The 25,403-nt window shown below is 35.1% G+C and overlaps 1 protein-coding gene across 22 annotated transcripts in view; it reads left to right on the forward strand.

The window, feature by feature from the left end:
* The window catches only part of NEK1 (NIMA related kinase 1), a 51,104-nt gene that overhangs the window by 19,719 nt on the left and 5,982 nt on the right, over positions 1 to 25,403 (forward strand). For 11 of the 22 annotated variants that reach the window (XR_003255245.1, XR_003255244.1, XR_003255246.1 and 8 more), the window contains 18 exons: positions 1,601 to 1,779; positions 1,863 to 1,994; positions 4,421 to 4,546; positions 5,311 to 5,413; positions 8,545 to 8,628; positions 9,172 to 9,255; positions 11,674 to 11,688; positions 12,404 to 12,484; positions 13,505 to 13,600; positions 14,861 to 15,034; positions 16,845 to 16,910; positions 16,991 to 17,225; positions 18,990 to 19,142; positions 20,030 to 20,221; positions 20,828 to 20,942; positions 21,145 to 21,227; positions 22,078 to 22,295; positions 24,692 to 24,846. Coding sequence is in view for 19 of the 22 variants with exons in the window: in XM_026076146.1 (XP_025931931.1) it covers positions 1,601 to 1,779; positions 1,863 to 1,994; positions 4,421 to 4,546; positions 5,311 to 5,413; positions 8,545 to 8,628; positions 9,172 to 9,255; positions 11,674 to 11,688; positions 12,404 to 12,484; positions 13,505 to 13,600; positions 14,861 to 15,034; positions 16,845 to 16,910; positions 16,991 to 17,225; positions 18,990 to 19,142; positions 20,030 to 20,221; positions 20,828 to 20,942; positions 21,145 to 21,227; positions 22,078 to 22,295; positions 24,692 to 24,846 (2,291 nt within the window). In the remaining 3 variants the exon portion in view is untranslated. Of the gene's footprint in view, positions 1 to 1,600; positions 1,780 to 1,862; positions 1,995 to 4,420; positions 4,547 to 5,232; positions 5,414 to 8,544; positions 8,629 to 9,171; positions 9,256 to 11,673; positions 11,689 to 12,403; positions 12,485 to 13,504; positions 13,601 to 14,860; positions 15,035 to 16,844; positions 16,911 to 16,990; positions 17,226 to 18,989; positions 19,143 to 20,029; positions 20,222 to 20,827; positions 20,943 to 21,144; positions 21,228 to 22,077; positions 22,296 to 24,691; positions 24,847 to 25,403 lie in introns of all 22 variants that reach the window. The other 11 variants (XM_026076155.1, XM_026076154.1, XM_026076159.1 and 8 more) reach the window with 11 other exon arrangements.

Raw genomic sequence — 25,403 nt, forward strand, 5'->3', positions numbered from 1 at the left:
TTTATTATCATAGTATTCTTGATTCAATTTTCATTTTCCTTTTTCCTGCATGAAAACAGTGCATCCGGTAACTTCTTGACGATGCTATTAGCTTAAAATAGTAGTGTTTAAACTTTCCATTAATGCAGGCTGCCTAGCCTCTTATGAAGGCATGGAAGGGTAAAATACTGCATGATTTTCTTCTCCTGTCTACCTTTTGGGAGACTGGATGCTGGCACCTGTTTCTGAAGGGAAACAGGGCAAGAAGATGGCAAAGAGTTGACTTGGGGTTTGTGGTTCTAGCAGAGATTCTAACTATTCTGCAGACTGTTGATGAGCATCTGCTCCGGAACATTTGCCTAGAGATTGATCATACTATTCCATTAGCTAATTCTTTCAAAAACTGACCTCTAACAATTATAGGCGAAACCTTGAGTAGTGTCTAAAGCAGTGCTTTGCATTTAATTTGTAGAAAAGGCAGGCTTGTATAATAAATTATTTTTATCCAGAGGTATAGCATGCTTATTTGAATGCCTGGATAAATCTTTCTGTCAGCATTCTGTCATACGGATTAAGGAGGAGCTATTGATGGGTGTTGAGCAACTGAAACTCTTTGAATGTGAACTAAAATCCCTTGTCAAGTATAATCTGTTCAAGAACGCTCATTTTAAGTGGGCAATCTTAAACCTCTCACATCTGCACTGACTATGTGAATGTATGTAGAATACTTCAGACCACTCTGGAAAGAACATCTACACTATTATTAAAATTAATTCCATAGATTCACTATCATGGGCTGTTTGACCACTCCCACAGGTATAAAGTGAACATTTTTATGCATGTGCTGACAACCTTAACCTTGTTTTGCCAATTTCACGTTTTCTACATCCATCCTTGGCTACTACTATTTGCAGCTGCTTGCAACATTTTTTTTTTTTTTATTTTCACATGGAGGTTCTTTAGGGATTTTAATTCTATGAGAATGAGAGAAATGTTTTCTGTAAAGGAGTAACTTGTGGTAGATGTTCCCCTGATCTGAGCATTAGATGGGAAGCTTCTCAATTCTGGTGATGCAACCAAATTATAGGTTGGTAAAAATGGGATTCTTAAATTAATCTGCACTTGGAATAACAACTTAATGCCATTTAACAGCCTTAAAAGTGTGCTTAACTGTTTCCAGCTTTATTTTAAAATGTCTGTTTGGTTACAAGTTCCTCATTGGTACTTCAGTTAGCACTGTATCACTTTTAGCTTTTGTGCTAAAGTGTGTTTTATACCATGTAGAACATCAGCTATTTCTGGTTATGCTTCAATGGAATCTTTATCAATAACTTCCAAAAATATGTGACGGATGTCATGTGTATAATTAAACTGTTATCAGAGGGAGGTAAATACTGTTTTGTTTTGGGTTTTTTGAGTGCTTACTGAAAAGTACATTTTTAATTTTTCAGTCTTGTTTTGGTGTATTAAAACAGGAACATGCCAGAAATAAAAGCACTAGTACTAAATCAGAATTGTTGCAGAACATAGTAATGCTTTTATTCTGCTGGGGAGATGGAAATTGGAAGGACTTGTTAAGACCGATATTTAAGATTCCCATTCTAACCCTTCTGATTTCCAGGCACCATATTACAGTGGTGGAGGTGGTTTTGGTCCTTTTCCTGTGCCTTCCAGAGGACAGTATGAACACTATCATGCTATTTTTGATCAGATGCAACAGCAAAAGGAAAACATTAAAGTAGCCAAAGAGAGGGAAGCCAAATGGAGGGCAGGTGTACAAGGCCAAGAAGCTGTTGAAAGGTATGGCTGCCTTCCATTAGGAAGTTGCATGTAGTCTGCTTTAGATGAAAGTAATGAAAGTTACTGTACATATTTATCTACAGAGGAATTCCACCTGGAATACGTCCAGGAGTTCCTAAGGGGCCTGCAGGTCATCACCATTTACCTGATGCTGATGCAATTAGAAAAAAAATGAAAAGATTGAAGGAGGTGTCTAAACAAGCCAATGCAAACAGGTTGGACTATGATAATCCATGAACTTGTCCCTACATGTTAGACTTCTGTGCTGTGTCTTGTTTCATTTAGTAGTTTGAGATGTCTCAAAAACACTTTTATCCATTGGTACCATGCTGTCTGTATGTGTGTTGGTCCCTCACAGACCACAGTTCTTTTTAGAACCAATGGATACCTTGGCTTCCCCTAACAGTAGAGAAAACGAATTGCTAACAACTGTAACTGGGCAAGATTTCAGCCAAAATTCTTGGTTTAATGCAGTTACAGTCTAGATAACGCTACAACCCTCCTTTTCTTTTTTCATAGTTCTACTTCTTGTGTTACTGGCCAAGATGCTTTTGCTTTTGCTTGCCATCCAAGTGTTTGATTCTCTACCATAGAGCATTTAGAAAGTTCTCCTGTAGTTTGCTGCTGCAGACTTTTTAGCTCTCCTGTTTATTGGTCAGTGGAAAATTTTTAGGAGCTTTCTTCAAAAGCTGTGAATACGAGGTATGATAATAGTGTGCAACTTCTGGTTTGATGATACTTATTCTTGGCGCTTACTATGAAGTATGCATGCATTTCATATACAAACAGGCATTATTTTTTAATGATTTCTCTCTTTCAAGTATTTTTTTTCAAAACTGCTTTACTTTCCTTCAAATCTATTAATACTGCCCCAAGGACTGTGTCTGCACTAGAGAGCAGTAAATGGTGAATGTCCTTTTTAGTCAGTCAGTACTTGAGCTTTGCTTACTGACTAAGCTTCTCAGTTAGAGGGACAAAACTTTCTCATGCATTATCTAAAGTTCTGCAGATCCAAAAATACGTTCCATGGACAGAAAGATAAATAGAGGTAATGAGAGGAAAAGGAAATGGTCAGAGAAAACATTGTGCTTCTAAATTTAATTTTATTCAGTTTCACTTATTTATTTATATATATGTGTGTGTGCACGCATATATGTTTGTGTGCAATGTATATATATTACCTTTTTAGGTTTTCTGTTTTAAAATTTACAAAAATAATATGATAACATGTTTAACATGAGTGTTATCATCTTTCGAAAGAGAAGACTGTGCTATTTATGTATACACTACATAAATATATACTAATATATATACTTTTTTCTATGTAGCAATCTGGGCCATTGTGAGCTAATTAAAATTCTTTCTGATACACCCCGGTACTGGAAAATGTATTTTCCCAGCTGACATAGATGTTTTTCTATTCTCCTGTGCCTATTCTCAACTCTACACACAGTGCCACCATCCCCAAGTCATGTCTATGTTAGGAAACATTATTAATGTTTGCCTCACACATTTGACTATATTAAATACTATTTGGCTACAACCAGGTAAAATGCTTTTAATATGTTAAAATGGAGAGGAAATATCATAGAGGTCTGCAAATTATCAGATGCAGATGAAGAGGAAGTGATGATTTGATATTTCTGAAATCCACAGACCAAAAGCACTCAATGAAAATTCCAGGCAGAAGTTTGAAAACAAATAGAGATTTTATTTTTTTTCCTAATTGAGGTGCTGTCTTTTTGGTATCTAAAATATGTTAAATATTGTTATTTTATTATCTAGAAATAATTTTATTGTCATAGCCAACATAAAATTTCTCTCCTGTGCTTTATTGATTCAGCTGAAGGTGAAATGTAAAAATACATGTTCAGGATGTTTAGCTAAAACAAAGACCTTAAATAAATGGAACTTTCTTAAAGACAGGTAATTTACAGTATATATTAAAGAAGTTGAGAAATTCTCAAGTTGTGATCTTGCTGATTACATTGCCACATCTAGCATAAAACTAAATACATCTTCAGCAATCTTTAAAAATTGTCTCTTGGACAAAAATGTAGTCCAGAAGAAAACTAGTTCAAACATTTTTAAAGCCAAATGATTCATTTTTTTGAGTAGGGAAAAACAAATTATCAATAAATTTAGTTGGAATAGGTATTTGCTGAGGACTTTGTTTGAGACGGATAGTTTTCTGCTTGGAAAGCACCTCTCCTCCAAAACTGTAAGCTAAACTTCACCTATATTACAGGTGTTTGGACAGATTTCATTATCCACTGAATGAGTTAATATGTAATAAACTGTTACAGTCAAAATCTTGCAGTAAGTCGAATAATACATGTATGCAAAGATTATCAAGTGTTTCTTTGTCGACTGACTTGTGTTTTCAGAGCAGCTACAGGATTTGTTTTATTGTATCAAAGTACTTTGATATCTGACTTTCTCTTAATGAATTACAGCAAGTGGAAACATAGTTTCATTTCCTCACTGCTGGAGGGAGAAAGCCACAAGATGCAAGGGTGTTTAATTAGTATGCTAATTCATTTGTGATTTACCAGCAATAGTTCCTGTATTGCAAAATGATTCTTCTTAGCTGTTCCAGCCTGTTGAGTTATTCCTATCAGCTTATTCCAATTTCTTCCAGCCTGTTGCTGGACCCCCATTACTTTGCAGTCAGAAGAGGCCGAGGATCCAGGGAAAAGGGATTTTCTCTTCATTCTATTAGAATGTCTAATACCAGTCTGCAGCTTCTTTTATGGAAAGCTTTTCTGTAAGTCCACTTTTAACTAGTTTGTCAGAAGCTGGATCCCCTACAGAATTATCATATTTACAAGGAGGCTTGCCAGGTGCTCAGTTAAAATAATTTGAACATAGCCTTCTTATCTACCCAAACTGGTACCTGACCTGGGGTGGAACCTATGAAAAGCATCCTGTTCTGGCCAGTTCTGCAGTAGGGAAAACTCTTTCCCTGCTCCTCTAAAAACAAACATAAATCCCTCCACAGAAGTAGTTCCCCAGTACCCTCAGCATACTAGCACTGTGCTTAACCAAGGGGTAGAAGCTCTTACTCCAAGTGTAGGTTAGACTTGAAAGGCTTCTGCAGTATTGATCTTACTGACTGGCTCATGTGATGAGTTCTTGCCCATCTCTGAAGGAAACCTTGAAGGAGTATGTCCTTTTTCACAAGTGATAGCAGTAATGGAACAAGTTGAGACATTTCAGAAATAACTGCACTAAGATTATTTTGCCTTGGATTTTTGTTTCRATGACCAGGATATAGAAGGACAGTACCATGTTATGGATTTTTTTAGTTGTTCTTTTAACCTAGTTCATCTTTCTTTCTTACATTTTGTGAAAGTCTGACTTGTGTTTTACCTGATAAAAGGTATTTTTAAAAGAAGCCTTACTCACAGAAAGTTACTTTTTCTTTGTGTCCCAGTTAATGTGTAAATGCAGTTGTTTTTTCTTTTTGTTTGTTTCTTTTGAGTGTCATATTCAGAGACTTTCAGCTTGGTATATGTTGCAATTACTCAGGCAAAAAGGATGGGTAGCTGCAGAAAGAGAAAAGCAAGTCGAAGAATTCTGGCAACGGAAGAGAGAAGCCATGCAAAACAAAGCTCGAGCTGAGGGACACATGGTATGGAATCTGGTCTTTCTGTATATATTACTGTTCCAGCATGCTTTATGAACCTTTAAAATAGCATCATAGCCATAAAATGCTGGCTAAATATTTTCTTTATGTTTTAAAAAAAGGGGGTGAGGGGTACATACTTTATTTGTGCATTTTATGCTCATGGTTTTATTAAAATGTAACAGAATTGTGTGTGATATGTTTCACCAAGATTGTGAATTTATCAACAAAGCAAAAATTTTTTTGTGCATATCCAATTTGATGTTGTGAGTTTTAGAACATTAGTTTCCTGTTTTCTTTGGTCACTAGCTTTAAAATTTTGGTTGAAATTAAACTTTATGTTCAGTAACTGAAACTTGAAATGAAGCTTGGTGAACTGATAGCTCAGCTACAATAGTGCATTTTACAAAAAACACTGCTTATTAACAAAATACTGTAAAGACATCCATCTTGTCAAAGTTGATGTTTCTAAAATTTTTTTTCTTTAGAGGTTGAAACTATTGAACAGTGTCACATGTTCTTTATTCTTTATGCTTACAGTTCTAAATTCAATGTTCCTTTAGGAAATCTGTTTCACAGTACAAGTCTTGGAAATGACTGGGACTTGTTGTGTGGTTGAACTATGTATTTCCAAAATATGGAGAGTTATGCTTTTTCACACTATACACTTACAAGCAAGTCACAGTGGTGTTGTCTGCTGATTAAATGAAACCAAATATGCTATCAGTGCGGTTAGATAAGAGGGACTGCAGCTTTATAGCAGCATATCCATAGTTATATCTGAGTATCAAATCATGACTTAAAGCCAGCTTTTTGTTTCAAGGATAATTTCRGTTACATGAAGCAATTTTGAAGTATTTAGATTCCCTGCCTTGATGGTGAAGTTTCCTTAAATTAGTGAATTAATTTTAAAGCATGAGTTTATTACTTAAGAACAGTGTTTCTGTTTTAAAACACTCAAGACCAGTAAATCATTTTCACAAAAAGAAAAATTCCTGTTTTGGTAAGACTGCATCTTCATAGATAAGTTCTTAGTAGTGCCTTCATCCATTTTGTTCTTTACTTTGTTGGCATTAATATAGGTGTATGAGATCAGTTTAATGCAAGATATCCCAAGTATTCCATTTCTCAGGTTTCTGCCTGCCGATAAGGTATTCAGCTGAGCCCAAATGTTTTTCACTTAATTGCTGCTGTAATAAAATGGGGAGGTTACTGAACAATTGTAAAGATAATTTCCAGATTCTTAAGACATAGTAATTCTAAATCAGGGTTCCAAATTCATGTACATGGCAAATTTGCCATTGATAACAGAAGCCCTCAGCAGCTTCCTTCTATTTGTGCGGGAGAATAATGTGAGTGGCTGGCAGTGTTTCTCATATATCATGGTCTGGATGATCTTCTCATCACTAAACTGAGAGGAAAAATCAGTAGGAATGGTCAACTAATATGCAGCTTTTAACTGTATAAAGACTTGGGATTAAGTCAAATGACTCACTCTGGCTTACCAAATGTCAGTTAAATATAGTAGATATAAATTTTAATTTTCAAGCAACAGTCTAAAGTTTGACTCAGTAGTTGAGTCAATGGTATTTTCAGCCATCCCTTCTTTAAGACAGCTGCCTCTGACCTAATTTGCTATTTCACTATAGCTGTATGGCATTGCAAAACCTTGAGTCCTGGTTATTTTGAATCTTAACATGTGTTCATCTAGGTAGATGAGTAGAATGTTAAGTATTAACAGTGTGCAGTGATAATATCAGTTCTTAAAACTCTTGCTTCCAGCTCCCTTCTTGTTTAAGAACATTAATATAAATCACCATCAGTTTGTTGAGAAGGCCTAGAACTAATCTGAATGCTAGCATGGAAAATGAGATAAGTCTTAAAGTGCCATTTGGCTTTTGTAAAGCTCAGGAACGTGCATAAAACAGTTAATCAAATATTTTTTCTGAAAAGGTGAATATGGAAAATATTTCTGTCCTATTTCTTGACTCAGCACTCATGTTGAAATCAGATTTCATGAAGTCCTTCCTCATGAATTTATGCTGCTTCTTATCACGAGGATGGTTCTTTTAATTGGTTCTCTGACCCCCTCTAGTGATTAAACCACAGAAGTTTAGAAATATGCTGTTACTTTTTTAGTTACTGTTTTTTATCTCTCTCTTGGAAGAATATTTAGCCAGATTTTTTTTTTTTTGATCCAATCCTTCCTGTCAAGAATTTAACTGGAGTATTGACTTACAAGGGGTTTCCAGTACTCGAGCTTGAGAAAGCTAAAGCCCTGGTGTTTCATAAGGCAGAAGATGCATATAACCATCACATGTACACTTCCTATCTTTATTGTATGTAAATTATACAGATTTAAAAGTAAGCTATTGATTCTGAGTTAACAAATCAGGATATTTTAACCTACTCCACAGAGGCTTACRCTATATCATTACTGATCAAAATAATTCAATAATATGATTTTAAACCAAACAAGTAACCTTGAGTCAAATGGTTCTTGTACTGTCTTATTTTGGACTTCTATTTTTATTCCCTTTATAGGTTGAATCTCTTTGGTGACAATTAGGACACTGATTACATCACACTAGCCAAGATTATACATTGTAAATGCATATGTATTAGTTAACATAGCTTGTTCAATGTAAAAGGCAAAATGTAATAAGTATATATGGATATTTTATGAGTGTTTTGAGTTTGCTACTTGTAGGATGTAAAAATCAATGTTAAATTTGTCATGATGGTGGATAATGCTTAATACAAGAGCATAGAAAGATTCCATTTTTATTTTAAACTTGGCTCAACAATAACAAATGCCAACTATATGCCACAATTTGTGTATAATCCAGATATAGAAAAACTCATGCCTGCCAGAACTTAAGCTTTCTAACACAGCTGTAGAAGATCAGGAAAAAGACAGCTATATGATTAAGGTTCTAGCCTCTCTGTTTGGCTGCTCAGGATATTTAATTACTGATAAATGTTTCTTGTAAGTGAAAGGGGTTGTCAGTTAACTTCAGAACAACTGCAGATCATTGATGATTCAGTTTCTTATAAGTAAACAGTTATTATTGGATAAAGCAGATAATTCTACAGCCCCAGACATCTTAAATTTGATCCCATTAAATGGCAAACAGGGTACACTGCAAAACGTGGCAGATATCTATGGAGGCAGGCCCATTTCTGCAAGAGGAAGGAAATCCAGAAACAAGGAGGAAGAGGTATGCTTGCCGCATGTTTGCCACTTTCATCGCACAAGTAGTGCCATTTTGACCTTGACTCTGCCTAGTTTTACTGCATGGTCCTTCTGTGTAACAAAATAAGAGCTTCATAGATTCTTAGGAAACAATTTATTGTATACCATCCCAGAGGTTGGTTTTTGTTTTTTCGTTGGTGGKTTTTTTATATATTTGTAAAATAATAGTTGTCTACAGCAGTCTGTCTCAGAGAGGTTTTTGAATGTGCATACACACAGACATGACTCCATATATCTTAAACCTTTTGTAATAAATATAACCACTCCTAGCTCCCTTGATTCCATCCAGTGTAATGGTAGCTTAATACTGAGGAATGTAGGTTCCAGTTTTCTTTATTTCCACTAGATGAGTTTTTTTTCTGGAGGTTAATAAATGCTAATATAGTGGTAGCAATGGTGTTTTTTCTCTCATTTTATTGGACTTTTTCTGGAATCTTACTTATTTTAAACTAGCAATACTGCAAACCATTTCTGTCTAATTGAAACTTGCTTCCTTTCTTTGCCTTAGGAATATTTGGCAAGATTAAGACAGATCCGGCTACAAAACTTTAATGAACGTCAACAGATTAAAGCAAAACTTCGTGGAGAAAAGGTCGGTTTGAGAAATATTATTTCAAATTTTGAGAAGCTGGCAGAGGGAGCTGTTCTTTTATTCACACAGAAAGACTTTCTCATCAGAAGTTTTATATATACATAAACATATATTTTTTTAAAATTTAGTTTTGTTCCACAGCAAGTACCTCCATCTCTTCTTCCAGAATAAAGTCTGTTTGATATTTATGTGTTGGAGAGTGCAGCTTCAGTGCCTGTAAACATGATCTTTTAAAAACAAGACAACATAAGTTTACATCTGCTTTCAATTATAGGAACTTCTCTAGAATTGAGTTTTTGACAACGCTCACACTGAATGCATATGAATTGATTCTTTTTGTACATTCTGTAAGGGTGTTAGAAATTAGAGATTCTTATCATTAGAGAGGGGAAATGCCTAGCRTGAGCTCGATTTTTTATTAATATAGTTCTTCAGACATGGGTTTTCCAAAACAAAGTTCATAACAGATATAGCACCAGTACTTTTTAAGGTGTCAAATATATAATCCAAGGTAAGCTTGGACGCAATTAATTTACTTGTTGAATTTTTTCATTTGAGAGGCAGTCTTCATAGTAAATAGGGTCTGGAGATTTTTTCCCTCTTTTCATTAACCTACTGTGTGATCTTATACTCTTAAAGTATACTCTTAGAGTATTTGAGTTTTCTCAAGTGATTGAGCTGTGATTTGAAACCTGAAAAGTGTCCCTGCCTCACCTCATTCAGTATCTATACTAGGTGCTTTCATGTACCTTCCTTATGTTTAGTGAGTGGACATACAAGGCAGAGCATGCCTAGTACCACTCAGTTTCTTTTGACCACCATCTTAGTTAAATGGAGTGCTGCACGGCTGTAACTTTCTTCTATGTAAAAATATTCTGCTTTTCCTGTATTAGTGACTTCTTCTAAAGTGTTTTCTTTATTTTCTTTAACCTTGATGCAACAAGAGAAACAATTTGTCCTTTGACTGAGATGCAAAAGTAACTTAGTGCCTTAGAAGCTGCTCATCCTGGTAAAGTGAAACAAGTGCCATTATTGTGACTGTGACATTAATTCTCCTTATGGGTTATTAGGCTTCTGAAGGCATATCGGGAACCTAGCTTCCTTTCCCAGTAGCTATAGCTTACCTAGGGTGCTGAATATCCCAGAAGTTATGCCACCTACAAAGGAACAGAGAATAAATAAACATCTTTCCAGGAAGTGAGCCCAAACTAATTTTTTCTTCAAGACACTACCAGGGGTCACTCCATGCTCTGTCCTAACTGGCTKTTGCACCGCAGGAAACATTTAGCCTATGTATCATGATGATCAGAGGTCCTTCCGGCTCTACCTCTGTGGTGTTCTTTTATCATTCTTCTTAATGGAAAAATGAAACTATTGCTTTTCTGAGTGAATACTGCATCTGTAAATTAACATTCTGAGAGAAAAAGTAAATGGCATCCCCTCATCTGCCCATGCATTGATCACAAAGGGAATTGGAGTGTGAGTATATCTTCTCCTCAGAGGGTAGTTACAAAAAGGGGAAAAAAGGTTTCTGGTTTCATGCAACATATGTTTGTTCATACTGAGCATACATGTGAACTTCCTGTCTCAAAATAATTCAAGTTACTGGTAAATAACCTTTCTTCTTCTTCTGTATAATTCCTCCAATTTAACATGCCTCACTTRCAAGGTATTCTGTACCCTATGGGAAGCAGTGCTTTAGGCAATGCTATAAAGTGACCATGTGGATCTCTACTTTTTTTTTGTCTTTTTTTTCTTTTTCTTTTTTTTCCCTTCCTCTAGATGCATTCATTCTTGCAGACAAGTGTTGACCCCTAGATACAAATTTGGAATTAAGAAAATTCAAGGAACCTGCCTCACAGAAGCTAGGCTCTTTCTGTGATATCTAAAAGGAATTAAATAGTTTATGCAATGAGTATGTGAAGAACAATATAATGCCAATAATATACAAGGAGTTCATGTATAGCAGTCAAATGAAATGTGCTGTATGCATACAAATTATGAAAGAGAGAAAGCAAAGCACATGGAAGAGAGAACAGTTCAGTTTTATTTTGAGGATTGCTAAGTGTCAAGCCTACCAGAGAAAAAGTCTTAGCTTACCGAAGTTCAGAGATCAACTTTTTAGAAGGTTTTTTGTTGATCTGCAGATGGGAACCTCAGCATAGAGGTTCAGCTCTAGAGGAACGCTATCTCAGACCAAAATCTTTTATTTTGTTATAGATATAAAATTGTTAATTGGTATAAAGTAAGTAAAGACATCTATTGCTAGGGCAATGTATCCTATTTTATGTATGATAAATGAATGTATTTATTGGCTGCTTTCAATTAAGATGGCTTTCTGTCCTTTGCCTATGAAAAGTGCCAGATTTTTTTAAAAAGTTTTTCTATCTTCGGTGTTTTTCATCTTTTTCCTTTTAGCTGACGGAAGCCAAGGTGGGTGTGATATTCTTTTTTATTTTTACCAAAAAAAATTTACTTAAAAGTTTTGCCTGTGTTTTGCTAACTTATTTGTAATGCTACTCTACCACTTATTAAATATGCTATAAGAAGCCTACTAAATGACTTTAGATTAAATGAAAAGTCTGCACAAGTTGGTCATCGGCAAAAATATGTTCCTATCAGATTTTTTTTATGCTCAATTTTGTCAGTCTGTTCCATAAGTAGGAATATGCAGAGGCCATCAAAAGAAGTAGTTTGTTTGAAAATGGAGATTTTAGAGGTTGACCCTGTATATTCTTGCTTGCTTTCATTCCCCCCCCCCCCCATTCCACCTTTCTTGCAGTTAACTGGAGCACATACGTGGAAGAAACTGAAATTCCATCAACCCTTTCTCATATACCTTACCTGTAGAATATGCAACGGTCATGAGGGGTGGTGGGGAGAGGCCAGCAGTGAACATTGTTAGTTCAAGTTCCACTGCCTGAGCAGCAATAGACCCATCATTTTCCTATTGGTAAAAGCTTCATATCTTAAAAAAAGGTAACTAATCTTAAAAATGCAGTTTAGTCTAAACAGACATTACATTTGAGTGAAGAGTTAACTAGTAAAATTATGGCCTGTGATAGTCAAGCAGTCAGTCTAGATGATCCCACTAATTGCTTCTATCACTCAGCTTTTAAATACATTAATGATAACTCTTACTTTGCAGAATGAAGCTGGCAGTTCTTCTGATGGACAAGAATCAAGCGAGGAAGCAGAACTGAAACGCAAAAAGATAGAAGCACAGAAGGTAACTGTGAGAAGAGAGGAGCTGGCATTCGTTATTTAAAATTGCCTTTGCATGTCATGAGTTTTTTAACATTTCATTTTGTTATCAATAGTTTATTCATTCATCCCCTACAAGAGGCTTTTGTCTTTTTAAGGATGATGTAGCCATACATATTTTAACTGTATTGAAGTGACAACTCTTTGTTCAACTGATTTGTCTCAGTAATTTTAAAATATGTTGTGACATAAGTCAACAAGCAAAAGATTTTTCTCATCTCTACCTTTGAGATTTTTCTCTAGATTAGCTTTAGTCCTAGAAGCAGTTTGGCATAACTAGGATAGTATTTTGATATGGAAAGGGAAGGGAAAATATACCATAAATAACCACTTTATTTTAGGTAGGAAAAACCCTTTATGTATGCTGCCAGGGTCTACATGTAGATTGGAAGGTGGGCTATACTTCCCTATCATGAAATATGTTTAGTTCAGTGTTTTAAAGCAAATGTGATTCATAGAAATCCAATATTTAATTGGAGTTTTACTCCATGTACTTGTCAAATATTCACTTATTTTTCCCATTATCTTCAAAGATAAAAAAACAAGCTGACTTTAAGCCCAACCTTAATTAAAGTAAAAGTAGAGGTGAAACAGTAATTAAAGCTTTTTACATTCATGTAGAGTTTAAACTGAATATTTAATATTTTGTCATTAATGCATTTAGCTTCAAAATTAATTTTAAAAGAGATTCCAATTTTAAAGGACTTCTGTTTAAGATTACTTTGCRCATTAAAAGCGTTACCTTGCCAATCAAGAATTGTAAGTAAATTCTGAGGAGCTGTTACTATTTTTGAGACAGGAGATCAGTTATAGTTATGTGGTGATGTTGAGTATTGGTGGAGTCCTCTCTTCACAGTGTATAAAATAAGTGAGAGAAAGGGAGATGAAATGATCATGATCCATGTTTTTTTTTTTTCAAATGTTCCATGGAACTAAATGCTCTGCTTGTAATGATTTTAAGTTGGTCTTTTTTTGGTTATTACAGGCCCAAGCAAATGCTCGAGCTGCAGTTCTGAAGGAGCAATTGGAACGAAAGAGAAAGGAAGCCTATGAAAGAGAGAAAAAAGCTTGGGAAGAACATGTAAGCAAATTAAATCTATTATATGCAGTCAAAGTATATAGTGCTATGTCTTTGTGTGACTAAAATCTGTGATTTTCAAGGTTGGATGATTAGTTTGCCTTCTGAAACTAAGAACATCTGTTGGTCAGAATTCTCTCATTAGAAGCCTAATATCAAGTATACTTGAATGAAAAATTTGACTCAAGAATTTAATAACACCAAACCTAAGAATCATTAGGATTACATTAAGTATTTTACTAATGATCCGTAACTTATGAAAGTGGACATAATCTTCTTTTGCTTGTGTGTGCTGTAGATTGGAAATAGCGCATGTGTGCAGCTGGCAGTTGTCTTTAGTAGTTTGAGAATTTGACATTATTGTCCATTTCTAAGGTTACATGAGCCTATTTGATAGTACTGCATTTAACATGTGAAATCATTAATAAATGAACAGTTGATTAGAAAGGTGTGATTCAGCTAGTTTCTATTGATGCAGGAAGCTTAAAAAGCTGTCATAAATTAAAATATAGATTAACAATTCTATACAAGGCTATCACAGTGATGCTCCATTTGATCTGTAAAACAAAACTTGAACTGTTATGCTGAAAGCAGACATGTATAAAACTAGTTACTCAAAAACACCGCCTTTATCATACTATAGCATAGACTTGATGAAAATTTACTCCCCTTGAAAGCCTGCTGTAGGGCAAATAATTTTTTTTTTTCCTAGTAGTAACAGGAGAAGATTTCAAACCAGTGCTATGAAAGGGTTGGTTCTTTTACCTAAAAATTACTTCTTTCAGTAAGAAAATGCGGTCAAGTAAAATAGCAGCCAGGGAGAAGGGGGGAAGATGTTTGAGACATCGTCAAGCGGAATCTTCTATATTGTTATCCCTTACTGCTATCTGTTATTCCCCAATCATGATTTAAAGCCAACGGTCTATTTGTCTATTTGTTCTTGCTGTGATAATTTGTGGCCTGAAAACATACGTAACTCTCCTTCTGGTTTTGAATTTAAAGTTACAATCACTGATCTTGCAGAAGGTTTCTTCCCACCGTTATAGTAGCCCTTCCTTCTGAATTTTGTTCAGCATTTTATGTTTTTAGTGTGAAGCTTTTAATTTTCAAAATATTAAAGCTAGCCGTTCTCTAATGAAGATACTTATTATATAAATAGGTTGCTTGAAAACCATTTTCATAAATTCTGCTTCAAGTAGAATTTAGTTTATTTAGTCTGAGTTAGTTTATAGATTTAACTTTTTTTTTTTTAACTATATACAGCTGATAGAGAAAGGAGTAAAGAATCCTAATGTGCCTTTTCACATGGGAGCCATAGGACACAGTCCTGTGCATGGCCTACAAGAGCATGGAGCATCTCTTTCTAAGCCACAGCTTCCACTGAAGCCTGATACACCRGTCATCTCCATGACTTCTGCTTTGAAGGAAGTGGGTGTGGTAGGTACTTTGCTAGAAGGTAAAAGAAATGGAAAAAATAGGCAGATATACTGGTTTGAAAAAGCACTTTTAGAAGAATGTGTAGATTAGGTAAAAGAATATCTGAAAATGCTTAAGGATACTAGATGCTTTTAATTAAAAAAAAAAATTTTTTTTAAAGCTTAGAAACTGCTGAAATGGATGATACATTGAAACTCTTAATAATTCAATCCACTTTGGACAAAACAGCTTATTTCTTATGAAGCCTGAGTTGCAACTTCAGTTCTAATCAATGCAGTCATGACTAGTGGAGGAAGTCATCAACTAACCAGAGTTTTCATCTGCCTCTTGAAGTCGGAAGATATCTGGTGGAAGTGACGAAATAAATTTTGAATGATAGGACTATTTTATTTTAGTTCTTGTTTTCAGTGAGTTTGAAAGTGTGCGCTGAATATAACAAAAGTTTAAGAGACTAGCATCTGATAGTCTTGTCTTTTTTTGTCCGAGTCAGTGTTGGACTTCCTTATTTTTCTTTTTTACGTTCTTGGGTCCTGGTATTGTAAATGCTTACATATTTACCTCGGCTACCATGTGTAGTCCTATTCAATGTAAGTAACAGTTGTGAAACTAAACGTATGYGTGAATGTGTATAGGATTTGAGTTTTGAATACAATCTGCATTAATTTGACCATTAACTTTGCTTTTTACCTAGCTTTGTTTCAGCGTAATGCAGAATTATATACTGTGTACACCCCCAAAGGCTATGACTATAGGAATACAGTGAAATTTTATGTAAAATGGTTTTATGTATGATATGCTACACTGAAAGCTGTCAGCTGATAGCTAGAAAAATAAACAAAATCATGTGTCGACACASAGAAATATTTAAATCACTAGCACTTTTCTTTTTCATGTGGATTAGCTTGTCTTACAGTAACACAAGATTGTGACTATAACTGACTTAAAAGAAATTAAGCTTTCTGTGTAGCACAGAGTGAGCAATTTCAAAAGACTGGTCTTGTACGCAACGTTGTTTTGTTTTGTTTAAGTTCTATGTTTCCACCTTCGATTTTCAGTTTCATGACCTATTTGCTATTTTACAGTTTTGAAGAGTAAATATGCATCCTAAATGAAACTCATCTTGACTGCTTTTGGAGGCCCAATAGGCCTTGTGCTATAGCTCAAATTGCAGTGCTGCTGTAATTGAGGCAAATCAAGAAGAATGCAGAATGTTTCTCTGAAATACTTCACATAATGGAATATTTGCCTTAGTTTAGTGTACTTATGCACCTGCCTATTCTCGGTCAACTTGATCTGGGCAAGTTTTCTGATGTGTTTTCAGATATCAAGGAACTGTTGTTTTCTTATTCTTTACTGACTTGACATCACATATGCTGTAGTCACTAACTGAAGTTGTCTCTTCTCCTTTCTGCTTTACTTTACGGGTATTTCTTGACTCTGTCCTTGCCCCTTTGCTGTTCTTTTCTAGAATTACTCATTTCTAAAGTTGGAATTGGGTGGCATTTTGCTGTAGATATCATATCTGGCTTCATCTCCACCTGTTTTGTGCTCTGAATTTTCATGTCTACTTAAACTGAGTCTGATTCTTTTGCTCACCACTTTCAGATAGTGAACGATTCAAAGACTGAAACTGTCTTTGAAGTTCAGTCTTTGGGAAGCACCATAAAAACAGAAGTATCATACATTCTGTCTTAATCTATCTGCAGTTGTCAATGGAATGGACTTTTCTCTATTACATCTTTTAGTATTCTGAAGATTATTTTTCTGACATACTGTCCTACATTGTTTTTCATGCTTCTTGGATTTAAAGGAAGAAAATGTAGCTCTTATCCAGGAAGCTGAAGAGGAAATAAAAAAGCCAGATTTTGCGATGCAAGTATGTCTAATTGTTTAGTTTTCCTTTCTTTTCCTTTTTAAAAATGTACTATTTTAAGTGTATGTTGGCCCTTATTTCAGAATAAGCGTGATATACTGAGAAGATTGAATCAAAATCTTAAAGCCCAAGAAGATGAGAAAGGAAAAAAGGAGAGTAAAAATATCTCTGAATCAGTTTTGTCTGAAGGTGGTAAGGAACAGCAAGAAGACAACTATCCACTTCTAGGAGATCGCAAAAAATGGGAATCGGGGGCATCTGAGTTGGTAGTTCCTCTAGCTCAGTTATCARTGGAAGACACTCTCTCTGGAACAGACCGTAAGTGCTTTTCTGTCACTGTGATATTAGTATATCAGTTTACCATGCGTAGTGTCTGTTCTTTAGAAAGCACATGCTCTATTTTTATCCCTTTGTTAGCAATTTTGTGTCTTCTGCTTCTAAACCAGGTGGTTATACTTTCCCTCATATGAAGAATAAAGCACAGTTTGAATAGTTAAATAAAGGGCCTGCGGGGGGTTAATTTTCCTTGTTTTCAACAAATAGTTACCTAATTGAATATATGGTTACTTTCTTCAAGCTGCATCTTTTAAAAAGGCACTAATTGAACAAAAAGAATGGAAAGCACTTAAGATATATGCAAGCTTCTTAACAGTTTTAATTTTCTCCTTCCATTCCTTCTGATAGTGTTAAAGGCTCATTATAGTAGAAGACTCAATTACAAGATGCTGTTTTCCAGCAGAAATCAATCAATTTTCTTAAGATGCAATGCAAAAAAAAAAAAAAAAATTCAGGGAGAAGACAACAAATAGAGTGAAGATGAGATGTAATCCCTGTCTGTCTTGCAAGGAAAACAGTGACAAAATCTTAAATCCAAATACACGATGGTGATGCTTATTCCCACTCTTTAGTAAAACCAAAAAAGATTTTATAGGGTAGGCAATCTCATCCTGTCAAGACTGACTGTGGTCTGTGTCTGATGTTCTTATGAATAAGCATGTGCTGCACAGACAGACCTGAACAATAGGCTGAGATGCACAGTGCAGGTCAAATTGCTGCTAAAAGCTTGGGCACTTTCTAACCTATAAATATTAACTAAAAATGAAATTTGTAATTCTGATTAACAGATTAGAATGTTTTCAAAAGACAGGCTGCTGTGACCCCCTGTGGGTAACCTGGAATTTGCACAGAATAAAGATCTCAACACTAGTAAAATTTACCATAGAATTAAATTAAAATTCTCCTTGTATTTAATGTATTTATTTAATTTAGAAATCCTTTTATGTTGTCAAGAGAGCAATAAAACCTGAGTTTTTTTTCAATTTATATCTGCTACTTTTATTTCATTGCATTATACCCTTTATCAGTTTTAGCTTGGTGGATTTTTTGAGGGGGAGGAGGGCTTGTTTCGATCAAGACTGTCTTTCAGATTTTCTATCAGCTTTTTCTGGTCTTCTGTGTGGAAGACCTTTGCTTGGTTTCAGTGTGTCTTATTGGGGCTGTTTCACATTGCAGAAATAAATAATCATTGAGGGAGTGATGAACTTGCTTCACAGCGTAATAGTTTTATGACTATGTTGTCATAAGATCAAGAAACTTCTCTCTTTTGCTCTTCTTTCTTATGTTGCCACTCTTTATTATCATCAGAGGAAGAAATAACAGAAACAAATGTCAAGAGGTAGAAGAAGGACAAACATTTTCTAGTTTCCCTCCATATGAGCAAGTTGGTAGGAGTAGAGATGAAATTTCTAATCAAACGAAGTTAAGGTCAGCTCATGCCAGTATTAAACACTTCTTATCCTGTTTATTTTACCTAGGGTGCCTTACTTACTGAAAAGACTTGCTGCCATTAAATTGCAAATAAATTAACTGTCATCTAATAAGTTTTGGTACTAAAAGAAATTGTCAGAAGAAAAACTCTGGACTTTTGAGCACAGTCTTTAGGTTATTGCACTTGGGGTGAGATGGCATGGGTCTGGCTTTGTAGTTTCTAGTTTTGGGGAAGTTGTTTGTTTTGTTTCGTTTCCTTTATTATATACAAAGTGAACAAAAGCATCTAACATATTTGTGTTTGTATCCTTACAGGACAAATTCTGGGGGAAGTAATTAAATTGGATATTGGTGAACCTCACAGGAAGGTCTGGGGCAAAAGCCCTACTGATTCAGTCCTGAAGATCTTAGGAGAAGCAGAGTTGCAGCTTCAGACTGAATTACTAGAGGAGCTAGATGTAACAACTGGTAAGCACTGCTAGTAATTATCTGTGCTGCAAAGCTAGGAACTGATCTTGTATAGCTTTTTTGTTTTTTGGGTTTTTTTGTTTGTTTGTTTTTAAGATGAAATGAATCTGCTACTCTGCCACTTCTCCACTTTTTTTTTTCCTGCCACTAACTTTTCAATATAGTCAACTCCTAATTCTCATCCTTAATCTATAGATCAGATTTAAACAGTATGTTTCCTTTTAAGGATGCAAATTCTGTTCCTTCCTCATCCTTGTCTTTATGATGAACAACCTTTTCACACTCACTCTTTTGCTATGGCCTATTTGTCTTCTCCTTCCTCTTTTCTTTTGCTTTATAAATGCTAGATCCAATAAGGTTGTGCAGAGCTTTGGAACGTGTGTCTTTGTGGAAACAAAATATTAGTTTATTTTAATAGAACTGAAAATGGTAATTACCTAAAGAAATTTAAGGTTCAGTTTTATTTAAATTATATAAACCTTAAAAATATTTTCAGATAATACTGAAAGCTATATGTTATTGTGCCTTTTTCATCCCATGACTTCAATTGGTAAAATATGATGATCATTTTCTACTTTATCAAGTTTGGTTAAGATTTAAGTTAAACACTGAAATACAAGAAAACAGTACAACTTACATTTATTTCAAGTGTACACATGTACTAATTACATTGTAGCAAGAACACCTGCTGTTACAGAAAACAAAAATGAGATTTTTAGTGCTTATATTTCTCTTCATAGCAGTTATAATAAAAAACATGCTAATTTTTCTACTCTGAATATGTTTTTCTTTAAAAAAAAAAACTTTCTCAACTCCCATTGTAGTTTACTATTGAACTCTGTCAAAGCACTGTGCACTGTTTAAACTATAGAATAATTTTGTGTTAGATGCTGCAGACAGTATTGAAGGAGATTATCAGTCCATAATCATAAAAGAGAATAATGAAGAGAAAGCTTTTCCTACTGTGGGAGCCAAGTCTTCAGTACCAGTTGGTGTCGCTGAATCTGAAACATCTGTACCAGAAGATTCTCAAAGAGCTGAACCTACCCAGGTGCAGTACAAACCTGTTCTGCTGGACGGTAAGTCTTTTCATTAGTAACTCTGATTACAATCTATTCCAATTCAGTGATGAAAAAAATGATCCTATACAGCTTTATATTTTCCTATAAGTAATTGTGCCATTGTGTATTCTTAATGCTTTTAGATAAGTCCAAGTATTTTCTACACCTGTATTGTAATTTGACTTACTAATTTATTATGTTAAATGCCAGAAAATTTGTGCGCTTATAGAGAACTCTTTAGAAGGTTAATGGAATTCTGAAGTGCTTCTGTTTTTTTTGTTTCTCCCTATCAATTGTGCTGGGATCTTTTCCCATATACATTATAGCAGCACCTTGCTAACATCTGGCAGAAGGTTGCTGAGGTTTTTAGAAGGCAGAGTTCCTTGGAGCCCTTGGAATATATATATATATATATATTTTTTTTTTTTTTACCAGAGCCAAACTTTTAGTTTTGGGGTTACAAACTGTTTCACTTGTTCTTGTGAAATACAGAAAATGATTAAAGCTCAAGGACTTAAATGTAACCTTAAGTTTAAAAAAAAAAAACCCTCTTTGTAGTCTGTCACGTCTTTTTGTTTGTTTGGGATTTATTTTTAATGAGGTGTCTGATTTAACTAATTTTAGAGCCTGATGATTTGGAAGCAGAGATGTTGGAAGAAACAGAAGAAAATAAAAAGCACAAAACCAAGGAATTTCCCATCACTGTTAATGATGTGTGGGTAAAAGAGAAAGAGGATAAGTGAGTACTCTTCCTTTTATCTTCTTTCTCCAGTTCAAAGAACCAATTTTAACTGAGTAAGATTTAGATCAGTTAAAGTTTAGCTAACGCTTCATTGTTTGTCTGCCATGTTAGTTTTACTGCACTTGGTGACTGAGGATTTTTTCAGCAGACTAATGACTATTTTCATGTTTTTTTCCCGTGGATATGGTGTTTGTAATAGGGTACAATGTGACAGAAGAAATGAGGTGGCTTCTGAGAAGTTAGTCCTTGACAAGATGCAACCACAAGAGGAAGCTCCAGAAGGTCAGTTGAAGACTTTCTTGTTCATTATAACCAGCAGTATGAAGTAGTTGTGAGTACCTTTCTCACTTAGGCACTAACCCTGAAAGAACAGGTTTTCTGTTTTGTTTTTCTTTTTTAGTTCATACTTGTAAGGGCATATTTCTGATAGATTAGGAAGACGAATTGTGGGGGCAGGGAAACTTAAGTGGGGAAAATACAAAACTATATTATGTATGCAAACAGGGGAAAAGCCCGTGTTTTGATACTTACAAGTGAATGTCAAGTTTCTGAATGCTATGGCATTTTAAAAGGACTATTTAAAATGTTTTTAAAAAAATCTACTGATTTTACTTGGTAAAAGTGTTGCTTTGTTTATAAACCTACTTAATATTGAGCTTGCAGCTTGGATAAAAGCCTCTATTTTAAATAGCTGCTAATGATAATCTTATCTTTAATGCTTAGAAGAATTGCTTGCTCTTAGTAGTCCTTGAAGTAATTTCAGAATCTATCTGCAATACTTTCAAGTATCATTGATTTATGTTTTGTTATGACACAGTCGCTTTGTTTTCCTGTGATATCTGTTGTGTTCATAATGTAATTCACTAGGTAATGAGAAACAGGAAAACCTGAGAGCAGAATAGACTATATCTGAGGGCTGTGTATTCTCAGAAAGTTAAAAATAATGGGAGAACTTCACATTAGAATGTAGTATTAAAATAATCTGACAGATGAATACTCTTATAGTGCTATCTATTTTCCATTTTAATTGTACAGCCAAAATAAATTAGTTTTAGTTTAGTTACCTTTTGTTTAAGAGCCTGGGGTTTTTAATCTATTTAGATTTGTAATAGACTTTCTCTTACCACACCAGGAACTTGTTCCAATGACTCTCTGCAACCCGAATCCTTATTCCAGAGGGTAATACAGCCCCCAGTTGTACCAACTGCCTCACCAGTTCTTTCAGCTCAGTCTTCACAGGAAGAACCCTTGGTACCTCATTCACGTTCCATATCGCCAGCAAAAATTAAAGGCAAAAGTTCTTTGTTGACGGGACTTTCTACAGGGCTGTTTGATGCAAACAACCCAAAGGCAAGTTAAAAAAAAAAATCCACAGATCAAAAAGAATACTTTTATTTCTATAGTAATATTCTTTTTATTTTCTTATTGAGGCTTGCGTACCCTGAAAAACTTCATTGCCAAAACAGATGGCATAGCTGTTTCAGCAGATGTTTGTATTTGTCTAATGTCTGCCATGCAGTTATACCTTCACTGTGTTCATTGTATCAGCAGGAGCCCCGTAGCATTGTGAGCCTTAGAATTCTGAAGGGTGAAATCAATGTTCAAAATGTTTATGGAGGAATACCACTACTTCTCTGGGATATAACTGAAGGAGTTTATGAGGAGATTCCTAATTCCCACTGATTTGCTTGCTTTCTTTTGTGCCCTTTTTCGAACTTACCACCACCTTACCATCAGAAACATAAACACTGAACAGATCAGTAAAGGTGTTTTGTTATTTCTGGCAACAAGGTGATAGATACTGTTTCTGTAGAATTTAACCAGCTACCACAGGTGAAGCAGGAAGACTGAAGACTGAATGGAACTAACTGCCTTTTTGAAGGCATTTCCTGACAAGTTACACAGGTAGCTCACAATCTGTGAGTGATAGCTCACGATCTATGAAATGATCATAGGATGGTGGAAGATATTTTTAAAAATAGTTATGGAACTTGTAGATGAAACTGGCTTCTTTCTTAAAATTACATGAAGCACTTGCCCTCATTCTAACATGCAAAGAATATAAAGGAAGAGCTGCTGCTTGGGAAAATGTGTGTGGTAAGGATTCTCTAGAAACTTGCACACCTGCATTGCATTCAGTCAATATGAAGTATAGGTGGTGGAATGTCAGGTAAGAAAAAATGTGTCTTGCTTTGACTCTCAGCCTTGTTTCTGAGTGCCTGAACAGAAGCTGCACTGTTTAATGGTTAATCAAATATTGAGTAATCTCAATTGGTTGATGTATTGCTAGGGAGCATAACACAGGCGCAGTCCTCTCTGCATCTTTGGAAAAATAAGGCTTCTTGGCAAATTGAAAGCATATTTCAGACTTGTATGTTCACATAAATGGATTTATGACTCTAATTGTGATTCATGGAGAGTTAGTCCACCATTAACTTCCCTAGTTTATGAAGCTGTTTGTCTGGCAGTTGGATAATATGAACCACCTTAGTTATGTTACCTGTTATTGCATAATTGGCATGTGTTTTGGGCGTGTTTGTCACAGTGACAGGCGTTTTGTTGTTACTGCTGCAGTCGACTTGCTAAAAGACAGAGGGCAACAAATTCCCTTTTCTTCCCTTTTCCCTTACTCTGGTTGCAACAAGAGTAAGTTCTAAACACTTGAATCCTCTGYAATACCTGCAAATGTAACTTTATGGAATCTCCCAAATAACCTCTGCTGCTGCTCTTCCCCGGAAACTAAGAAAACCCTTAGCAGGGAGCTGGGCAGAGTTGGTGTCCTAGCTGGAGGCAGGCCTGTGTGCTAACAAAGGCAGACTAGTAGGAAAAGAAGCATTTTTAGAATTCCTGGAAATTTTTAAATGAATGGGGTAAGGTCAATCTTCTAATTGCTCCTGCCCTTTGGTTGTAGTGGACAAAAAGGTGTATATAAATAAATGTTGATACAAATAGCAGCAGAGAAGAGGTGGGAAGGTGTCTGTTTCCCCCCCTCCCCACACTGATTAGAATCTAGGAGATAACACTGAACATGGATGTATTCAGAGCTATGCTGAAGAAAGGTGAGGCTTATTGGTGAAACCTCTTAGTGCAGAGGAGGTCTTGTTTCTTGTTTTAGCAACACTGTGTTGAATATTTACTATATTGTTTGGGTCCTTAGACAACTTAAAAGAGATCCTGTTGATCACTGAGCAAACAGTTACTTTGTTTCCATGTTGCTTTATTTCCCTTGCAATGAATCAGTGTTAAAAGCTTCTTCCTTCTTGATTGAAATTGCTTTGAAATATCCCATAAGCAAAACTTAATGTTTTCACTGACCCACCTAGAGATGAAATAATAAATGTCAGTTTTTAAAAATATTCCTTTGTCAGCTATTCACAGCTGTGTTTTAAGTGATTGCTTACAACGTATGTCAAGTGCATTCATGTTACTTATCCACCACAGTGTTCATTTTCTTAAGATAGTCATCAAACTAATGAACAAATCTTCACAAAACCAGAATCTGTATGTCAGTTTATCTATCTCCTTTAAGCTTTTCAGTCACTGTAACCCAAAAAGGTGGAAGGAATGCTTTCTGTTATATTTCAAAAGTCAAATTTTCAATAATTGGGCTATCTGTGCTGGACACATCTTTATTTTTGAATTGACCCTCAAAAGACAAAGCACAAAAAGTTGATTTTAATGTAATTTGTAACCTCAGATTTTTTTGATTTATTACCAAACATGAGGCTTTTTTATTACCTTTGCAGATGTTGAGAACATGCTCACTCCCAGATCTTTACAAATTGTACAGAACTCTAGTTGATGTTCCYAGTGTAGCAGATGTGCAGCATCAAGATGATCTTGAAATAGATGATATGGAAGATGAACAAGCCAAAGAAGGACCCTCTGATTCTGAGGATATGTGAGTGTGATATGTTTATCTAGTGTTTCAAAAGGTATCTTATATCAAGTATATTTTTGGTTAGACACTAATAGTTATACACAGTATAACAGCATGGGGATTTTTAACCAAATATTTAAAACTCTACATTGCTTTCAGGAGGCAAGTTTGTTTGTTCGAATCACCATTCACTCTGAGTCTTATTTGGAGAACTGAGAAGTTAATCAGATGTGCTATTTACGATTACTATATGAATTTCCGCTCCAAATTCTATCTAAGATACTTTTCTGTGGGTCTTTTTCTTGCATTCCACTGAAACAGATTAAAGTTGACAGCTACCAACTCTTTCAGAAATAAAGATTTCTTGAATATTTCTATTCTTTTTAGGTTCTGGGCACTCTACTCTTCTGTCTCCTTACTGTTGTATCAGGATATCCTCTAATTCCCCCAAATTTTTCCAGGGGCTTCAAAATCCCGACCCAAGGTGTTTTTGACTATTCCCTATAGCTTGAGCAGTCTGTAGGGATCAAATTAGGTGTTGTATACGTTCTAATAAGATCTACATCTATTTTTTGCTC

This window comes from Apteryx rowi, unplaced genomic scaffold (genome assembly GCF_003343035.1).
Source record: "Apteryx rowi isolate R43461 unplaced genomic scaffold, aptRow1 scaffold_427, whole genome shotgun sequence".
NCBI classification, from domain to species: domain Eukaryota; kingdom Metazoa; phylum Chordata; class Aves; order Apterygiformes; family Apterygidae; genus Apteryx; species Apteryx rowi.